This window comes from Gymnoscopelus braueri, assembly GCF_963280865.1.
Source record: "Gymnoscopelus braueri genome assembly, chromosome: 14".
Classification (NCBI taxonomy): domain Eukaryota; kingdom Metazoa; phylum Chordata; class Actinopteri; order Myctophiformes; family Myctophidae; genus Gymnoscopelus; species Gymnoscopelus braueri.
The window spans coordinates 10368286-10384715 of record NC_137619.1 but is presented as its reverse complement, the minus strand read 5'-3'; the positions used below and the strand labels follow the sequence as shown (position 1 = coordinate 10384715).

At 40.8% G+C, this 16430-nt stretch overlaps 1 protein-coding gene across 1 annotated transcript in view; it reads left to right on the top strand.

The window, feature by feature from the left end:
* The window catches only part of eys (eyes shut homolog), a gene marked incomplete at both ends in the record, with an annotated part of 383646 nt that extends 371836 nt beyond the window's left edge, over positions 1-11810 (top strand). The window contains 7 exons of the mRNA XM_080449567.1: positions 404-586; positions 2418-2584; positions 3024-3168; positions 6217-6391; positions 7036-7208; positions 7601-7762; positions 10615-11810. Of these exons, the coding sequence (XP_080305693.1) occupies positions 404-586; positions 2418-2584; positions 3024-3168; positions 6217-6391; positions 7036-7208; positions 7601-7762; positions 10615-11810 (2201 nt within the window). The remainder of the gene's footprint in view (positions 1-403; positions 587-2417; positions 2585-3023; positions 3169-6216; positions 6392-7035; positions 7209-7600; positions 7763-10614) is intronic.
* Positions 11811-16430: the final 4620 nt, after the last annotated feature.

The window sequence follows — 16430 nt, the reverse complement described above, 5'->3', positions numbered from 1 at the left end:
GCGATGCGACGTGTTGTGAGCTTGTAGATCTGCTATTTTCAAACGTTTTAGTACTTTTACTTTTGGTACTTTAAGTATATTTTGATGCCAATACTTTTGTACTTTTACTCAAGTAACATTTTGAACACAGGCCTTTTACTTCTAACAGAGTGTTTTTATATTGTGGTATTGCTACATTTACTTAAGTAAAATATCTGAGTACAGTCAGTTGTATATTGTTGTATTTATCATGCATACAATGCCTTAACTCACACTGATTACCAGATGCACAAAGCGGCTCTAACTCATGTAATGACTTGATACACATACAACATGACATCATTTAAATGTATGGCATTGTTGCATGTCACAGTATAACAGCGATTATTTTTGCCCTTTTTTTTTCTCCTCCTCCTTTGTGCAGCGATCAACATCACTCGTGCCAGATTCAGTGGAAATGATGAATTTGGTTCGACTTCCTTCGTGGCCTACACCGCCGTGCCGAGCCTCAGCTTCTTCTACGAGTTCCAGTTAAAGCTCACGCTGGCTAATAACGCGTCCGCCTTGAGAGACAACCTCATTCTGTTCTCTGGACAGAAAGGACAAGGTGAGAACAATCTTGACACCCTGCGAAGGGGTGTAAAATGACTCCTCGGATCATCCGGAAGGATTGAGCGCACGGCAAGTTCAGAAAAAGTCTCCTGGGCATGCAGTCTAATCCTCAGGCTTCATTACCGATGCTCAAAAGAAAAATTCCATTTGCCACTTTGAGAGATTTCACCCACTGTGTATGGTAATGTGCCGGCACAAGAGATCAGGGGTTCCCGAGCCTTTTCAGCCCGAGACCCAAAAGAGAAATTTTTGTTTCTCCCTTTTGGGACCCAGCCACCCAGGATTACAAAAAATGAATTTAACCACTTAAGCCCCTTTTTTCTAAACCAGTGAAAATAGACAATCTACGAGCTCACAAGCTCACGCTTTGCACCTTGGTGCGTTGTGAGCTTGTAGATCTGCTATTTTTGCAACTTTTTTGAATTTCTGAAAATGTTTTACATTCTTACTACAAAAAAATACAAATTCTTCGTAGGAAAGGTAAATAAAAAACATTTTGTGAAACTTGTGACATCATCTAATCAACAGGATTTTCTCAGAGGATTTCCCGTGGCAGAATTTGACTCACTGTTGAGTCTCTCTGCAATCTAGCAGTAATAGATTCATTTCCGTCCGAACTGTTGTTGTTCGTCACTATCAAGTGGAGGAATTTAGCATGAAATGGATAGGCGAAGCAGGCGGCATATCATTTATCTGATTGTAATGGCATTAATCCGTTTTTTGGGGGGGGGACTTTCTCCAGTTTCTGAGACGCTCAGCCTTGGAAATGGCAAACGACCATGTCATTCCTCACCCGCATATTGTCGTCGTCGGGTAGAAAGCTTGTATCTCCACATTTTATCTTTGTACGTTTTTTTTATTCTCGCAGATTAATGCCCTACTTCATCGTACATGAGTGTCAAGCAAAGCTAGCGAAAATAGCCGAATGTGAGCTTGTAGATTTGCTATTTTCTCTATTTTAGAATTTAAAAAAAAAAATTAAAGTGGTTAGGTGTGTCTGTGGGTTTTATAAATATTGAACCAAGGAAAAGTATTAACAACAGCTTATGGTTAACTAATAACTAAATTGGATCCATTGGAACGCAGGTTGTCTTCTAAAAAGCAACAGTTTTGGACTGTACAAGGTTTCCGCCCGACGACAGCGACGATATTTAATCCCCAGAAGCAGAATAAATAACACCGTCGGGGTTGTGGATCTTCCTCACCTCACTTGTTTCCTCTTGAGATTTCATTTCAACAAGAGAAGAGGGGAGAAGATGAGAGGGACATGAATAATGAAGCGCTTTGCCGGCGGAATGAGCGGCGCCGAACAAAATGAGACAAACTGAAAAAAAATAAGTGTGTAAAATAAGAGGATTAAATATGAGCAATTCACCTATTAATTGGTCTAATGCAGTCTCATCCTGGGACATGCCCGTTAGAACATATTTATGAGCATATTTCCCTCAAGCATTCGATTCGGTCTGTGAAGATGGAGATGAATGTGCAGAAAATTACACATTACAGAGATTGAATATAACAAACAGTAGATATATACAATTGTCCACGGCATAGCAAAAATGCTTAGGTTAATTTAACTCCAACCCTTACGGCTCCAATTGGTTCCATTTGTACTCTCTTCTGAGTTGAATTAACACTGAGGATTTTACTGTGAAGGCAGACTTATGTATTAATTGTTCAGTTATGTATTTACTTGATGAATGTTTAGCATAAGGTTTTTTTTTTTTTTTTTTTTTTTTTATTTGATTAAAGTGTCAAATCACAACAAGTTGTCTCAAGACACTTTCTCAAGACACTGTCTCAAGGTCTTTCTTTCTTTCTTTAAGGAAATGATGGCGATGACTTCCTGGTGTTGGGGATGAGGAATGGCAGGATTGTTCACAAGTACAACCTCGGTTCGGGCGTGGCCACCTTAGTCAGTGATCGGGTGAACCGGCAGACTGACATTCACACCGTTCAATTTGGGAGGTCCAAAAGAATAGGATGGTTACAGGTGCTTTATTTATTTATTTATTTGACCAAGCATCTCATTAAGTCATTGTTTTACAGTGACAGCCTGGCAAAAAGCAAGGCCTTTGATGGAGGTGAGGGTAGGGGCTAAAGTTATTACATTCAATCCAAGTTAGAAAAGTAGATAAAAATGTATCCGCTTGAATGAAACCGAATGTGGTTTTATTATGACAAAATGTGCTCCTTTAGTTTCACAGATACCTAAATGATTGATCTGATCAACTGTTGATAACTGGGGAAAAAACTGACATCTGTGAGACCGTGTCACTTTAGATTTTTGTGTTGGCTATTCTTGAAAGTGTGAGAACTACTGATTCAGAAGGCATTTTTTTTTAAGAATCGGCCTCAAGTCTTAATGGGTTAAAGAGCATTGCATGTTCCGCGCTGAGTGCTGCTGACATTATTTTGTATCTCGTGTTCAGGTTGATGGACAACGCAACAGGACAGGCTCCTCTCCGGGACCTCTGGTGGGCCTCAACGTGTTCAACCGGGTATATATAGGCGGATATAATGAGTACACTCCTGAGCTGCTGCCACTTGGCTCCAGGTTCCGCAATGGATTCCAGGGTAAGTTACTCTCATGCAGACTTATTACGCTGCAGACTCCCACTAGTACTTCTTAACAGCGCTTCTCCTCTGGCAGAGAGAGGAGGTTTGTAATAATAGAAGGATTACAGGGGGCTGTATGTGAGACCAGAACAGAGCTTTGAGGATGATTGTAGCTGCACCCTTTAACCCTTTCAGACCGAGAACGCATCTGTGTCGTTTTCTTTGGCTATCTGGAATTTTTTATTTATTTTCAATCTTGAAAATGTGTGCAAATCTTTGAATATATATTTTTCCATAGCGAACATTTTTAACTCTATTACAACTTCTGGGGGTCCCTGGAACAAAATATTTTGAGATAGGGGTCCGCGGCCAAAATTCATATAATTTTGGCGGTCCTTGACATGAAAACGTTTGAGAACCACTGATTATAGCAACATTAAAAAACTGTTAGGATTTAGAAGACATTTGTAGAATCCCCCAGAATCAAAGATTTGAGTTACAAATGTTTGCTTTGAAAATATATATATATTCAAAGATTTGCTCAAATTTTCAAATAGCAGCTCATAGCGCGGCACTCGGTGCGCGAGCTTGTAGATCTGCTATTTTTTGAATAGCCCAAAGAAACCTAAAAAAAATGACACAGATTCTTTCCCCGGTCTGACAGGGTTAATCACTTCACACCCATAAAGATGCTGGATGCATTATGTGCAAATCCAATTCCGGCGCTCACAAGTCACTTGGACACGAGTACCATACAAATTATCTTTGTCATCATCAGTATCCGTTCTGTTTGGCTCCCAGGTGACCTTAATGTAAGCACGCGTTCCGGGAAGCATTCATCGTGCTTCCTAATGTGCAGAGAGCAGCATAGTAATATTGCACATAAAATGCAATGATGATAACAGCTATGAATATCATCACAGCCCCCATTGGTAGTCCCGGCCGTTATTGCTCTGATGTTTGTTATTGTAAAAATATCATGGCACCATCCAGTAGAGATGAACAAGATAGAATTTAATATTTGAACGAGATTTAATATTTGGAGACGGTAGCAATTCTCCCGTGTTTTTTGTTCTGATCATCTTTTCCCCTTATTCATCTTTCTGTCAGCATATTTTAATCTTAAATCAGCTATGAGAAAAGGATGAATTCCCCCATGTGTTAGCTTTCTGTTTGTCCCGTACTGGTATAAGCACCACCTGAGCCGGGTAGACAGTGGTGGTTGGAAGTGTAACCTTTCTGCTACGGGATGTAATGAGAACTCATGAGCATCTAATCAGATCTGTGTGACCTTCCGGCAGACCTAATCATGATGGCTGGCAGTGAACACACTGATAATGCACTCCTACTGCCAGTTATCAACACATCCATCCGCACTCCCCTGTAAGAACGGGCGGCACAGAGGAGCCACTGTGTGTGTGTGTGTGTGTGTGTGTGTGTGTGTGTGTGTGTGTGTGTGTGTGTGTGTGTGTGTGTGTGTGTGTGTGTGTGTGTGTGTGTGTGTGTGTGTGTGTGTGTGTGTGTGTGTGTGTGTGTGTGTGTGTGCGTGCGTGCGTGCGTGCGTGCGTGCGTGCGTGCGTGTGTGCGTGCGCTAGTAGAAACATTTTTCTGTGTTAATTAGCTTAACCCATTAAGACCGGGAACGCATCTGTGTCATTTTATAGATTTCTTTTTGGGCTATTAAAAAAATAGCAGATCTACAAGCTCATCGGTGCTGCGCTACGAGCTTGTAGATCTGCTGTTTTTGAAGAATCGTGAAAATTGGTGCAAATCTTTGAGAACATATATTTTTTTAAACAACATTTTTACTCAAATCTTTCTCTTCTGGGGGGTCCCTGGAACAAAATATTTTGAGATGGGGGTCCACAGCCAAATACATATAAAAAAGTTTTGAGTTACAAATGTTCGCTTTAAAAAATATATATATATTCAAAGATTTGCACCCATTTACACGATTTTTCAAAAATAGCAGATCTACAAGCTCATAGCGCGGCACTCGGTGCCGCGCTATGAGCTTGTATATCTTCTATTTTTGTATAGCCAAAGAAATCTAAAAAATGACACCGATTATTTTCCCGGTCTAAATGGGTTAAACTGGAAATGAAATAACAACGGCCTATGTAGCACTTTGTGTTGACTTGTGATGAGCTTGTCCATTAAATGCCTCCGGCGTTTGGTGATCCCGAGCAGCGTTTATGCAGATGACCTTGTCAAGCTGTCTGACAAAAAAAAAACCTGTGTGCTTTGTTGTGCCGTCGTGTTCATAACAAACTAATGAATGCCAAGTCTTAAAAGCCCTGACAGGTTTTTTTTATCATGCTATTAAAAGTTCCACTGAGAATCTTCTCTAAAACAATTATGTCCTTTTGTAGTCAGAAGTCGATTAAAAAAAAAATGCATTTGGAGGAGAGGCTTTATATTCCAAATGTAATTATGTATGAGTGAATTAACGTGGAATTTAACGCAGAAACACATTGCATTTTTCTAAAATGTTTCCTGGTTCTGTTTCCATATCCAAAATCTGCAGTTAAAACTGAAATAACAAAACCCTTATCCTCTTCGTCGGCAGACTACATATTTTGCAGCTCTGCAGCCATCACTTGAGTCTGCCGACTGCAGAGAGTCGACAGCATCATGCCATGAATATTCATGAGTGAACATGACATTTCCCCTGCATCCTGTTTATGCCAATGACTAATGCAGTGGAGGGAAGAGAGGCACCGTGTGTACACCACTAGCAGGCTCGTGTTCAGGCCTCGTATTTATAGTAGGCCGTGTGCTCCGCAGGTACAGGCCAAAACAAATATTTTCCCCGCAAAATTGAATCACGAAAGCTGAAGGCAAATATGATGCGGGGGAAATTGCGCTCCAATGTGTGGCAAAGTCTTTTTTTTTTGTGCAAATCATATGATGAGTCGTGTTTCCGTTTAAAAATGACTTTAAGAATTGCCATCTAATAATGCTGGGAGATGTCCTTATTTTTGGAGAATGTCGCAGTCATGCGATAATGTCTAAATTAGGTGTTAACGACATAGATTGACCGCTGGCATGTTTGTTCATTCTAAGGGTGCATATTTGATGTGCAATTCCGGACGAGGAGAGATGGGAAGTTCCAGGCACTGGGACAGCCTGAGGGTCATGCTGCCTTCGGGCGCAGTGTGGGTCAATGTGGAGTCAACCCGTGCAATCTTGTTACGTGCAAGAATGGAGGAAGATGTGTGGACTCTGGTTCGTCTGTTTAGTAAGTATAACATAACTTAAGTGTTAAATAATGTTTTACAAAACATCTCAGGTTTAACAGAGAATAACCTTTGCTTAAGTCTGTTCTTGATCTTTGTGCCTCAAACACACACACACACACACACGCACACACACGGACACACTGTTCATTGTCATGCTTATACTGTCCATTTACCAACGAAAACAGAACAAAACAAAAAACAGGTTGTATTCATATTTGTTTTTACTTTCAAATTTGAGGAAAAGTTGCAAAAAAAATGTTGTCTTGTTAACTACTTTCTATTCCAACAAACAGCTGCTACACGTTATTATTGTCGTTTTTTGGTTACATGCAGCTTAATATTATCATGAGCACTGATTTAGAACGTTGATTACCGTTGCTATTGCCCAGGACTATGAAATACAGTATGCACACACACACACGCGCACACACCCTCACACACCATATTAACAGACACCTGCCAGCCAATCAGAAATGAGCAATGTCCGCGTACCCATGGTATAAATATATATATATATATATATATATATATACACACCGTAACCCAAATACGTAGCAGGGAAAATCAGTGGCGTATAATAAAGCAGGGGAGGATGTATGTGCTGAGTCTAGGTCTTTTCTTTTTTTGCTTTGTGTTCCGTTAGTTGTCAGTGCCCGCTCGGGTGGAAAGGAGCTCTCTGCAGTGAGACCGTGTCTGCGTGCGATGTGGAACACAGGCCTCCTCCCCTGTGTGCTCCGGGCTCCACCTGCATCCCTCTCCCCAGCGGATATACCTGCCAGTGTCCCCTGGGGAGCGCGGGCCTCCACTGCCGGGAAGGTCAGATCACCGTGCGCCATTAAAATGCAACTTGCTAGATGGCTGTGTCCTCCTCCTCCTCCTGTGAACGAATGCCTTTCAATTATTTTTCTTCTTCTTCCCGCCAACGAGAAAATGCTCCGGCCCGTTAACCACTTAAGTATACTTTGTCTTTTGATGAATAGCGAAAATAGCCGATCTACATGTACATGCTCACAACACGCAGTGAGCTTGTAGATTGTCTATTTTCACTAATAAACAACTTTGAAAAATGTCGACATTTCTTTCGAGAATTTTTGTTAAAAAAAATGCTCATTTATTACTCACATTCCCAAAGTAGGGATGCCAGGTTTTTAGTGATGAAAGGTTTTTGATTAAACTTATAATCAAAATGTCTCTTTTCTTTCCCCCAGCTGTGACAATCAGTGATCCATTCTTCAGCGGTAACCAGTCATCCTGGATGTCGTTCTCCTCGGTGAGCGTGAGACACAGTACCGTCCTGGAGATGCAGTTCCAGCCTTTATCAGCAGATGGCATCCTGGTCTACATTGCACAGCACCTCAGTGCCAGAGCAGGTACAGATGAGGAAAACCCCAGATCTTTACATGACACCCACTAGTATACGCTGCCATGCTCCATTGTCAGGGGTCATCGCCATGCTGGCTTGTGGCGGATATTTTTGTCAAAATTCAATTTTTGTCAAAATTCAATTTTTGTCAAAATTCAATTTTTGTCAAAATTCAATTTTTGCCATGGACATACAAAATGAGTGGACAATAATATTACCAGAAACACATAAAGAGCTATACTGAATGGCCATGACAGGTCTGTAACTCTGAGAGTGTACAAATGGAACCAAATGGACCCTGACGGGTCCATTTGGTTCCATTTGTACACTCTCAGAGTTACAAATGGAAGTTTGCAAATAAAACGTTTGAGCACCACTTAACTGTCCTAGTGGACTCCTAATGTGATTTACTATGACACTATGTATGCATAGTGTCATAGTAAATCAGTGTAATACATATTCTGAAGAAAACCTGGAGACTGACATTCAGTATTTGGGTCTTATGATCCAAATAAGAACATTGTAATGGTGTGTAAAAAAAAATCAAAAATTTGCCTTGGACAAGACCAAGTCTTTGCCACGGACACATTTGTCCGTGTACGGACATATTGATGACCTCTGTCAAATGTGCTGACTGACACTGGAGCAGCTGCATTGACTTTTAAGGGACTACTTTCTTTCTTTTGGAAATGTATTTTTGACAGTATGGTATTTACAGTACAACATTGTATAGTATGACTTTTTTGACCACAGAATAGTAAACAAATTACGTCATTTTTTAACAGCCGTGAAGTATGCTATATTTCTTCTTTACATGATAAAGAATTACTTATTTTTTATGCAATCGTATAGAATAGATTTATTTGAGGTATGGCTTTTTCTTTTTACATATTATAGAGTGACTTTTGGGGATTTTGTGTTCAAGGTGTTTTATTCAATGAAAAATAAATCCCAGGCCAGGGATATTGGTGAGGTGTTGATCACAGGGTACAGGCTATAAATAGATGAAACTCCAGCCATGCATTTATCTTTATTTGATAACATTTCAGCCATCTGGCATTCTTCAAGATGAGATTATTTAATCAAAACAAGCTGTACCAAGGCTATATACTCATGTCAGCCTGCCCACCATAACACACCTGATGGCTATCATCAGGGTGGAATAGAAAATGAAGAGGCTAATCAAATCATTTAAACCAAGGGTTCCCAAACTTTTCAGGCCGCGACCCCCCAAAATAATCATATTTGAACTGGGGACCCCTCACCCTGACAAGCACATGGAATTGTAGGCATTACATTTAGTTTGACTCGGTTGCACAGATAAATATTGTGAAAATAGCCGATCTACAAGCTCACAACGCCTCGCACTGCGATATCTTTTGGGGAAAAAAATATAATTAGTTTTTAACGTGATTTTTTAAATCTTTTGAAATAATAAAAACCAAAAAATGAAGAGGTATTCACTCGCGACTCATAAAAATTGGTCCACGACCCACATATGGGTCCTGACCCACTGTTTGGGAAACAGTGCAATAGGCTACCTCCACACTGGAGCAACCCTGTAGCGTCCATGACTGTCAAGCAGCACAGACACAAGCAAGCATCATGACATACAGTAGTCAACATTGTGAAAAGCTCTCAGCTCTACTGAGGCGGTTTAGTGTCTCATTCGTTTTAATGGCTCATTGTCCATTTTAATTAACTCCCATATCTTTTAACTTTTTCTTAGCTGTGCTTATGCCTAATGATATTCTCTCCATTAACTAAAGGATTCGAAATAAGCCTATTGGCTTCTTCCTGTTCTTGAACATCAACTTGTTTCTTTTTGATATGTTTACCCTTTTTATTTACCTTGTACTAAATAAATAACTAACTTAACCCATTAAGACCAGGAACGCATCTGTGTCACTTTTTAGATTTGAGCTAAAAAGCATTATTTTACACTTTGGCTATTCAAAAATAGCAGATATACAAGCTCATAGCGCGGCACCGAGTGCCGCGCTATGAGCTTGTAGATCTGCTATTTTTTTTTTTCGTGAAAATGTGTACAAATCTTTGAATATATACGGTATATATTTTTAAGCGAAAAACTTTAACTCAAATCTTTGCTTCTGGGGGTCCCTGGAACAAAATATTTTGAGATGGGGGTCCGTGGCCCAATACATATAATTTTGGGGGTCCTTGACATGAAAAAGATTGAGCACCACTGACATAGAAACATACGTTTTTCAGAAAACTGTTGGGATTTAAGTAATCTCTCAAGAACAGCTTCTGCACTGCGTTGGAATCTGTCGGGGAGGTTCGTCATAACGAGTGCGCATTCAGATCAGGAAGTAGGCCGCGCTTTACCCAATCACATGTAGTGGGCGGGATTCACATGTCCGTCGATCTTTCCCCCTCGAAACAAACCGAAACTAATTTAACAATAGCGTCCGCGGAGCAGACAAAACCACGGAAATATATTCACATTTTAACTTACTCTTTCATCATAGAAACAAGTGGGCTTATAACCAAAACGATCCATGTTCTCTGGGAGAAGTGGTGTTAGTGTTCCGTGTAGAAATATTGTTAGTGGGAATGAAAACATAGTCGCACCAACCGGAAGTGATGCGCTGAAGGCGCATCACAAACACCGGTTTCCTTGTGCTCTGGTGTTACGTTATCGTCCGCCCAGAGCCAACAGACATAGAACAAACAGCAGAGGGCGCTGTTTTTCATTTTCAGTTGGCGATGGGTTCCCATATTGGGATTTAAGAGACATGTAGAATCGGCTTCAGATCTTAATGGGTTAATTAACGATGAAAATGACTGCTGGGCATAATTGTTTTTTTTTTCTCTCTTTTCTTTCCTACTTACAAGGAGACTTCTTCTGCCTCTCCTTGACGTCAGGATTTGTCCAACTACGCTATAACTTAGGGGACAGCAGCACCCGTGTCTTACAATCTGTAGACAGAGTGGACCTCAGGGGCAGGACCTGGCACAAAGTGAGAGCGGGCAGAACCGGTCACCGAGGGTTCCTAAGCCTGGACGAGCAGGAAGTAAGATCACGCATAACCGAGGGGATGACGACCCTCGACGTGGTCACGGACGTCTTCGTCGGAGGCGTGTCCTCTCTGAGCGCCGTCTCTCCCGACGCGACCGAAAACGAACCGACGGGCTTCACCGGCGGCATGCGAGAACTCATTCTCAACGGCCGCGAGTTGGAGCTGACGGAGAGCGGGGCTCTCGACGGAGCCAACGTGGGCGACTGGGACGGGACGGCCTGCGGTTACAAGGTCTGCCGAAACGGAGGTCGCTGCGGGGCAGTGGGCGTGGACTCGTTCGTTTGCGCGTGCCCCGCGCCGTGGACCGGCCCCGTGTGCAACCGGTCCGTAAACTGCGTGAACCACCTTTGCAAACACGGCTCCTTGTGTGCTCCTGATATGAATGTCTCGTACCAATGCATATGCCCCTTAGGACGAGAGGGAAGGTATTGTGAGGAAGAAATATCCATGCATACTCTTAGGTTTGTTGGAAACTCATATGTGAAATACCAGGACCCCAAATTCAGCATTAGAAATCTGAGATACACACAGGTTTCCTTCAGCTTTTACTCGCACACAAATGATAGCGTGATGATGTGGATGGGAAAGGCGGAGCATGAAGATGACTACCTCACAATTGGACTTGAGAACGGTTTCCTGAAAGTTGTGGTTAATCTCGGAGAAAGACTTTCCCTTCCCACAACCTTCAGAAATGTCTCCCTATGCTGCGGCCAGTGGCATCGTGTTTCCCTGTCTTTGAACACCACCATTCTTCAGGTTTCCCTGGACGAGGAGAGGGTCATTTTTGAAAACGTGGACCCGTTCGAACGTTACGTAGCCTTGAATTATGGAGGTCTGTTTTACTTTGGAGGATTTGAATTGAATAGAAACGTGTCGACAGTCTCGTCCGGGCTGTTTTCAAAGGGATTTGTGGGAAATCTCAAAAACATTTATTTGTATCAAGACCCTAAGCAGCTGCTTTTTCTTCAAAATAGTGAAGGTTTTAATGTTTTCAACAGCAATCAGAAGTAGCAGAAAGTATACATGCAAATGGCATCTGTGATAGTGAAAATAAAATGTTAAGTTATAATTTTCATATACCGGTGTCTTTTGGGTTAGTCTCAATGTTGTTTGGGTATTTGTCACTGTACATTTGCACATACGTACGTAACATTCATCCTCTGCATTTACCATCTGAGCTATTGTATCGTCAGTCAGTATTTTGCCACGCTACTCCTCCCACAGTTATTTTTTCCCAATTTGGTGCCATATGTCAAAATGACCGGCTTCATCGGGAATCGTGCGCTTGTATATGTATATACTGTAAGAGATTGGTTACATAGTTTAATTGATATTGATTTATTAGTGCATTAAATTTCCCCATCCACTTTATTGGGAAAATTAAAAAACTCCCATTCAAGTATTTTTCTCTCCAAAACCGTAAGGGCAAGAGTTACAAAACTTGGAGGGGAGGTTCATAATTTAGTGGGAAATTATTTAAAAAAAATATATATAATTACCAGTCGGCCTCATGGTAGCGCTATAACAGCCCACTTTACATTTTGGCCTATAACTCTTAAACCGTCGGTCGGAGAATAACAATCTGGATAGATTTTCCACAATTTAGAATTTTCTTCACAACACACTTTTAGCTCCTCCTCCCACATATTTTGTCCAAATTTCACAAAAATCTGTACACATGATCTCTGGACCCATGTGATAAACAACTCCAAGCGGAATTTTGATAGTCCATACCGTTCGTCCGTAAATGGCTTACAAAGTTAGCGGGAGGGGCCAGTTTTACAAAAAAGGCCAAAAATCACAAACGAAAGGTCCAGTCAATCCCAAATTTGAATCACATGTCAAGGGTGGTTTACTCAACGAATCTCCAAAACCATTTCCACTTTGATCCATAGGGGGCACCACAAATGCACAAAATGTAACCGTTTGATGCAAAAACATGATTTTGGGGGGGGATCAATCCTCTCAAAATGAAACGCAAGCGATCTCAGGAGTGACGTGACAATGTAATTGGCGCAGCCTCCGACGGTGTTCCTCCCAGCGTATTCCTCGAGTCCCGGCGGCCGTGACCCGCGACTGGCGTTGGCGCAACCCAGTGGTGGAAAGTAACTAAGTACATTTACTTAAGTACTGTACTTAAGTACATTTTTGAGGTATTTGTACTTTACTTGAGTATTTCCAATTTCCAATACTTTTACTTCTACTCCACTACATCTCAGAGGCAAATATTGTACTTTTACTCCACTACAATTATTTGAAAACTTTAGTTACTTTTCAGATATAAACTATGATATTATGAAACATACATTAACCACTTTAGCCCTATTTTATACATAGGCTATTTGAAAATAGCAGATCTACAAGCTCACAACGCGTCGCACCGCGACGCGTTGTGAGCTTGTAGATCGGCTATTTTCAAATATTTAGTACTTTTACTTTTGGTACATTTTGATGCCAATACTTTTGTACTTTTACTCAAGTACATTTTTTATTTTGGACTTTTACTTGTAACAGAGTATTTTTATATTGCAGTATTGGTACTTTTACTTAAGTAAAACATTTGAGTACTTTTTCCACCACTGGCGCAACCACACTTTGAAATTTCCCAGAATTGCGAATATTCTAGTATTTATATTGTTTCTCTGTTATTACTAGCGGTGGTGGAAAAGGTAGTCAGTAAATAGTAGCACACAATGTAGAAATACTTTGTTACAAGTATCAGTATTATTACCAAATAATTGCAGTGGAGTACGTCTTGCTCAGGATCATACTGCAGCAATCAAGTCTTGAACCTGTAACCTTCGGCTCACTAAGCAGCCACTCTATCCGTTCACCTACAGCTGTTTCTATGATATCTGTGGATCTAAAACATTTTGAGGTCAAGGCCCCCATGTGAAAAGATGCAGCGTCAGATATAGTGTCACTTAACCCATTAAGACCTGAGGCGATTCTTTAAAAAAATCTAAATCCTAACAGTTTTTTGAAAAAAATATTTTTTTAAAAAATCACGATTTTTCAAAAATAGCAGATCTACAAGCTCATAGCGCGGCACTCGGTGCCGCGCTATGAGCTTGTATATCTGCTATTTTTGAATAGCCAAAGAAATCGAAATTTGTCAATACTTTGACACAGGGATAATAATCAAACCTATAACATTTTGGTTCACAGGCCGGCTGTGCCTTGCCATGGATTGGTAGGTCCCAAAATCTTCCATCGGCCTCCATTATAAATCTCTGAACTTTTAAAGGAGTACAATTCTAAAACTATGAAACATTTTAAAGATTCCTTTTTCAGGCAAACATGTGCACATTAAGATGAACATTTTAAAGTTTGAATGGGGGTTCTAGGTGTAAGTATCTAGGACCAGTAGCCTGCCAAAGTTTGAACCTTTTCCCCAGTTTAAATGTCCATTGCCATTGACAATGCATTGGGCGCTTAAAGTTAAATATTTAAAAAACTACAAATCATTTCAAAGTAAAACATCTTAAGGATGCATGTCCACAGTAAGGCGGAATTTTTGAACTGTGAATGGAGTTTCTAGGTGAAAGTGTTTTTTTTAGGTCCCAAAATCTTCCATCGGCCTCCATTAAAAATAAACTTTTAAAGGAGTACAATTCTAAAACTATGAAACATTTCAAAGATTCCTTTTCAGGCAAACATGTCCACATTAAGATTAACATTTTGAATGGGGGTTCTAGGTGTAAGTATGTACACTGTGGTATTCAGTGAAAGATTAGATAAAGGTAAAAGCCCCAGGTAAAAGTTAGAAAAATGTCCTTGCGGGATTTGAGAACCAAATCAAAATATAAGCTGTATACTCTAAGACATCGGTTCTCAAAGTGGGGTCTGGGGACCCCCAGGGGTACTTGAGGGGATACCAGGGGGTCCCCAGCTAAATGATTTATAGGAACCAAATGGACCCTTATGGGTCTGTAACTCTGAGAGTGTACAAATGGAACCAAATGGACTCTCAGAGTTAAATTAACATTGATTTTACAATATGAATTGGGGTCCCAGAGATAGAAATGCCATTAAATGGGGGTCCGTAGCCTAATGCATGTCAAACTGGGGGGGGGTCCTTAAATTACAATGATTGAGAATCACTGCTAGAGCCGTAAAAAAATCTTCTCTTATGGGGGTCCCTGGCATATCTTATCAAATGGGGGTCCGCGGGCTAATAAGTGTTAATTTGGGGGTCCTTGACATGAAAAAGTTTGAGAACCACTGCTCAAGAAGAGGCAAGGGAGTGCTACAGGATGGGTGGCTGTAGCCAGAGTGTGAGAGAAGGGCAACTACCATCCAACCACGCTCTCCTGGCCCTGCACACAACATAAAGAGAAGAGGTTGAGGCGTACGGAAATTAAGATAAGTAAAAGCAGGCAAAAGGTTGAGTGCACATTTTATACCAACGATAAGTCGATAACTGGGGTGAAGCACTGGTGTGGGCCCATAGTCGCCAAGCCTCGATCTCCAGGCTTTTATTGTTTAGTTTCGCCTAACCCTCCACGATCCAGCCAGCAGCACTCAGCAACAAAGACAGGACAGGTTATACACACACAGTCATTAAGATACTAAGGTGTACCACAAGCACTGAAAGAACTGAAATAAAACTATCAAACCAAACAAAACAGCAGTGGCAGTCAGTGTTGCTACAAAAGAAACTGAATATAATTAATGCACTGTCTATCAATGCTATTGTACAAACAGAACAATGACATTTACCTCAGTCTGATTATTGAAGGCTCAACACTGGAACGCAGGAGTCACTATGGAGCAGGGCCTAAAGTGTGACAAAGTGAAGGTGAAACACAGACATAGCAGCTATACCTGTACTGTTCCTTAACCCAGTGGTTTTCAACCTTTTCTCAAGAAAGCACTATGGCTTGTTTCCATTAGGGTCCTTTGTACTCAATTCATCTAAACATTTAATGACAGACAAATATACACTACTATGCAGCAATACAGCCTGACAAAACCAACCTCTCGCTCACTCATTCACTCACTCACTCACTCACATTCCACATTTATTACATCATGAGGTAACAGGAGGAGTGGGCGCCTCGATGTGAATTTGGCTATTTGGTCCAAAATGTTAAAACAAAATATTTGGAAAACTTAAGTAATGTAAAGTACACATGATTAGAACATGATTGAACATTTGACATTTAAGGTCTAATATTTCTACAATTGCTACAAAGGTCTACAAAACGTGTAAATCCAATCATTTTGGAGTTGAAGGGTAAATTTAAGTCTGAAAATGATGCATGTTCAAATCATGTATACTTTAAATTACTAAAGACCATTTTTCAAATGTTTATTTATTTATTTTTTACATTTTGCACAAAATATCAGATTTTACATCGAGGTGCCCACTTCTCCCATAGACTTCTCCTTAGTGCCCACTCTTCTTGTATCCCACCGTGACATGCGCCATCTAGTGGCCAAACGTATTCCTGAATCTGTCATAATCGATGTCACTATGATTTCCCCCTCATTCTCAACCATTACAACTCCAGGTCTCTGTACTTTTACGTGTCCGGTGCAATAAAAAACACAAACCAATTCCTCCAAACAACGTCTTAGTGTGTTAAACACGGATGCATTAAATTGTAAACACGACCCACGTGACCC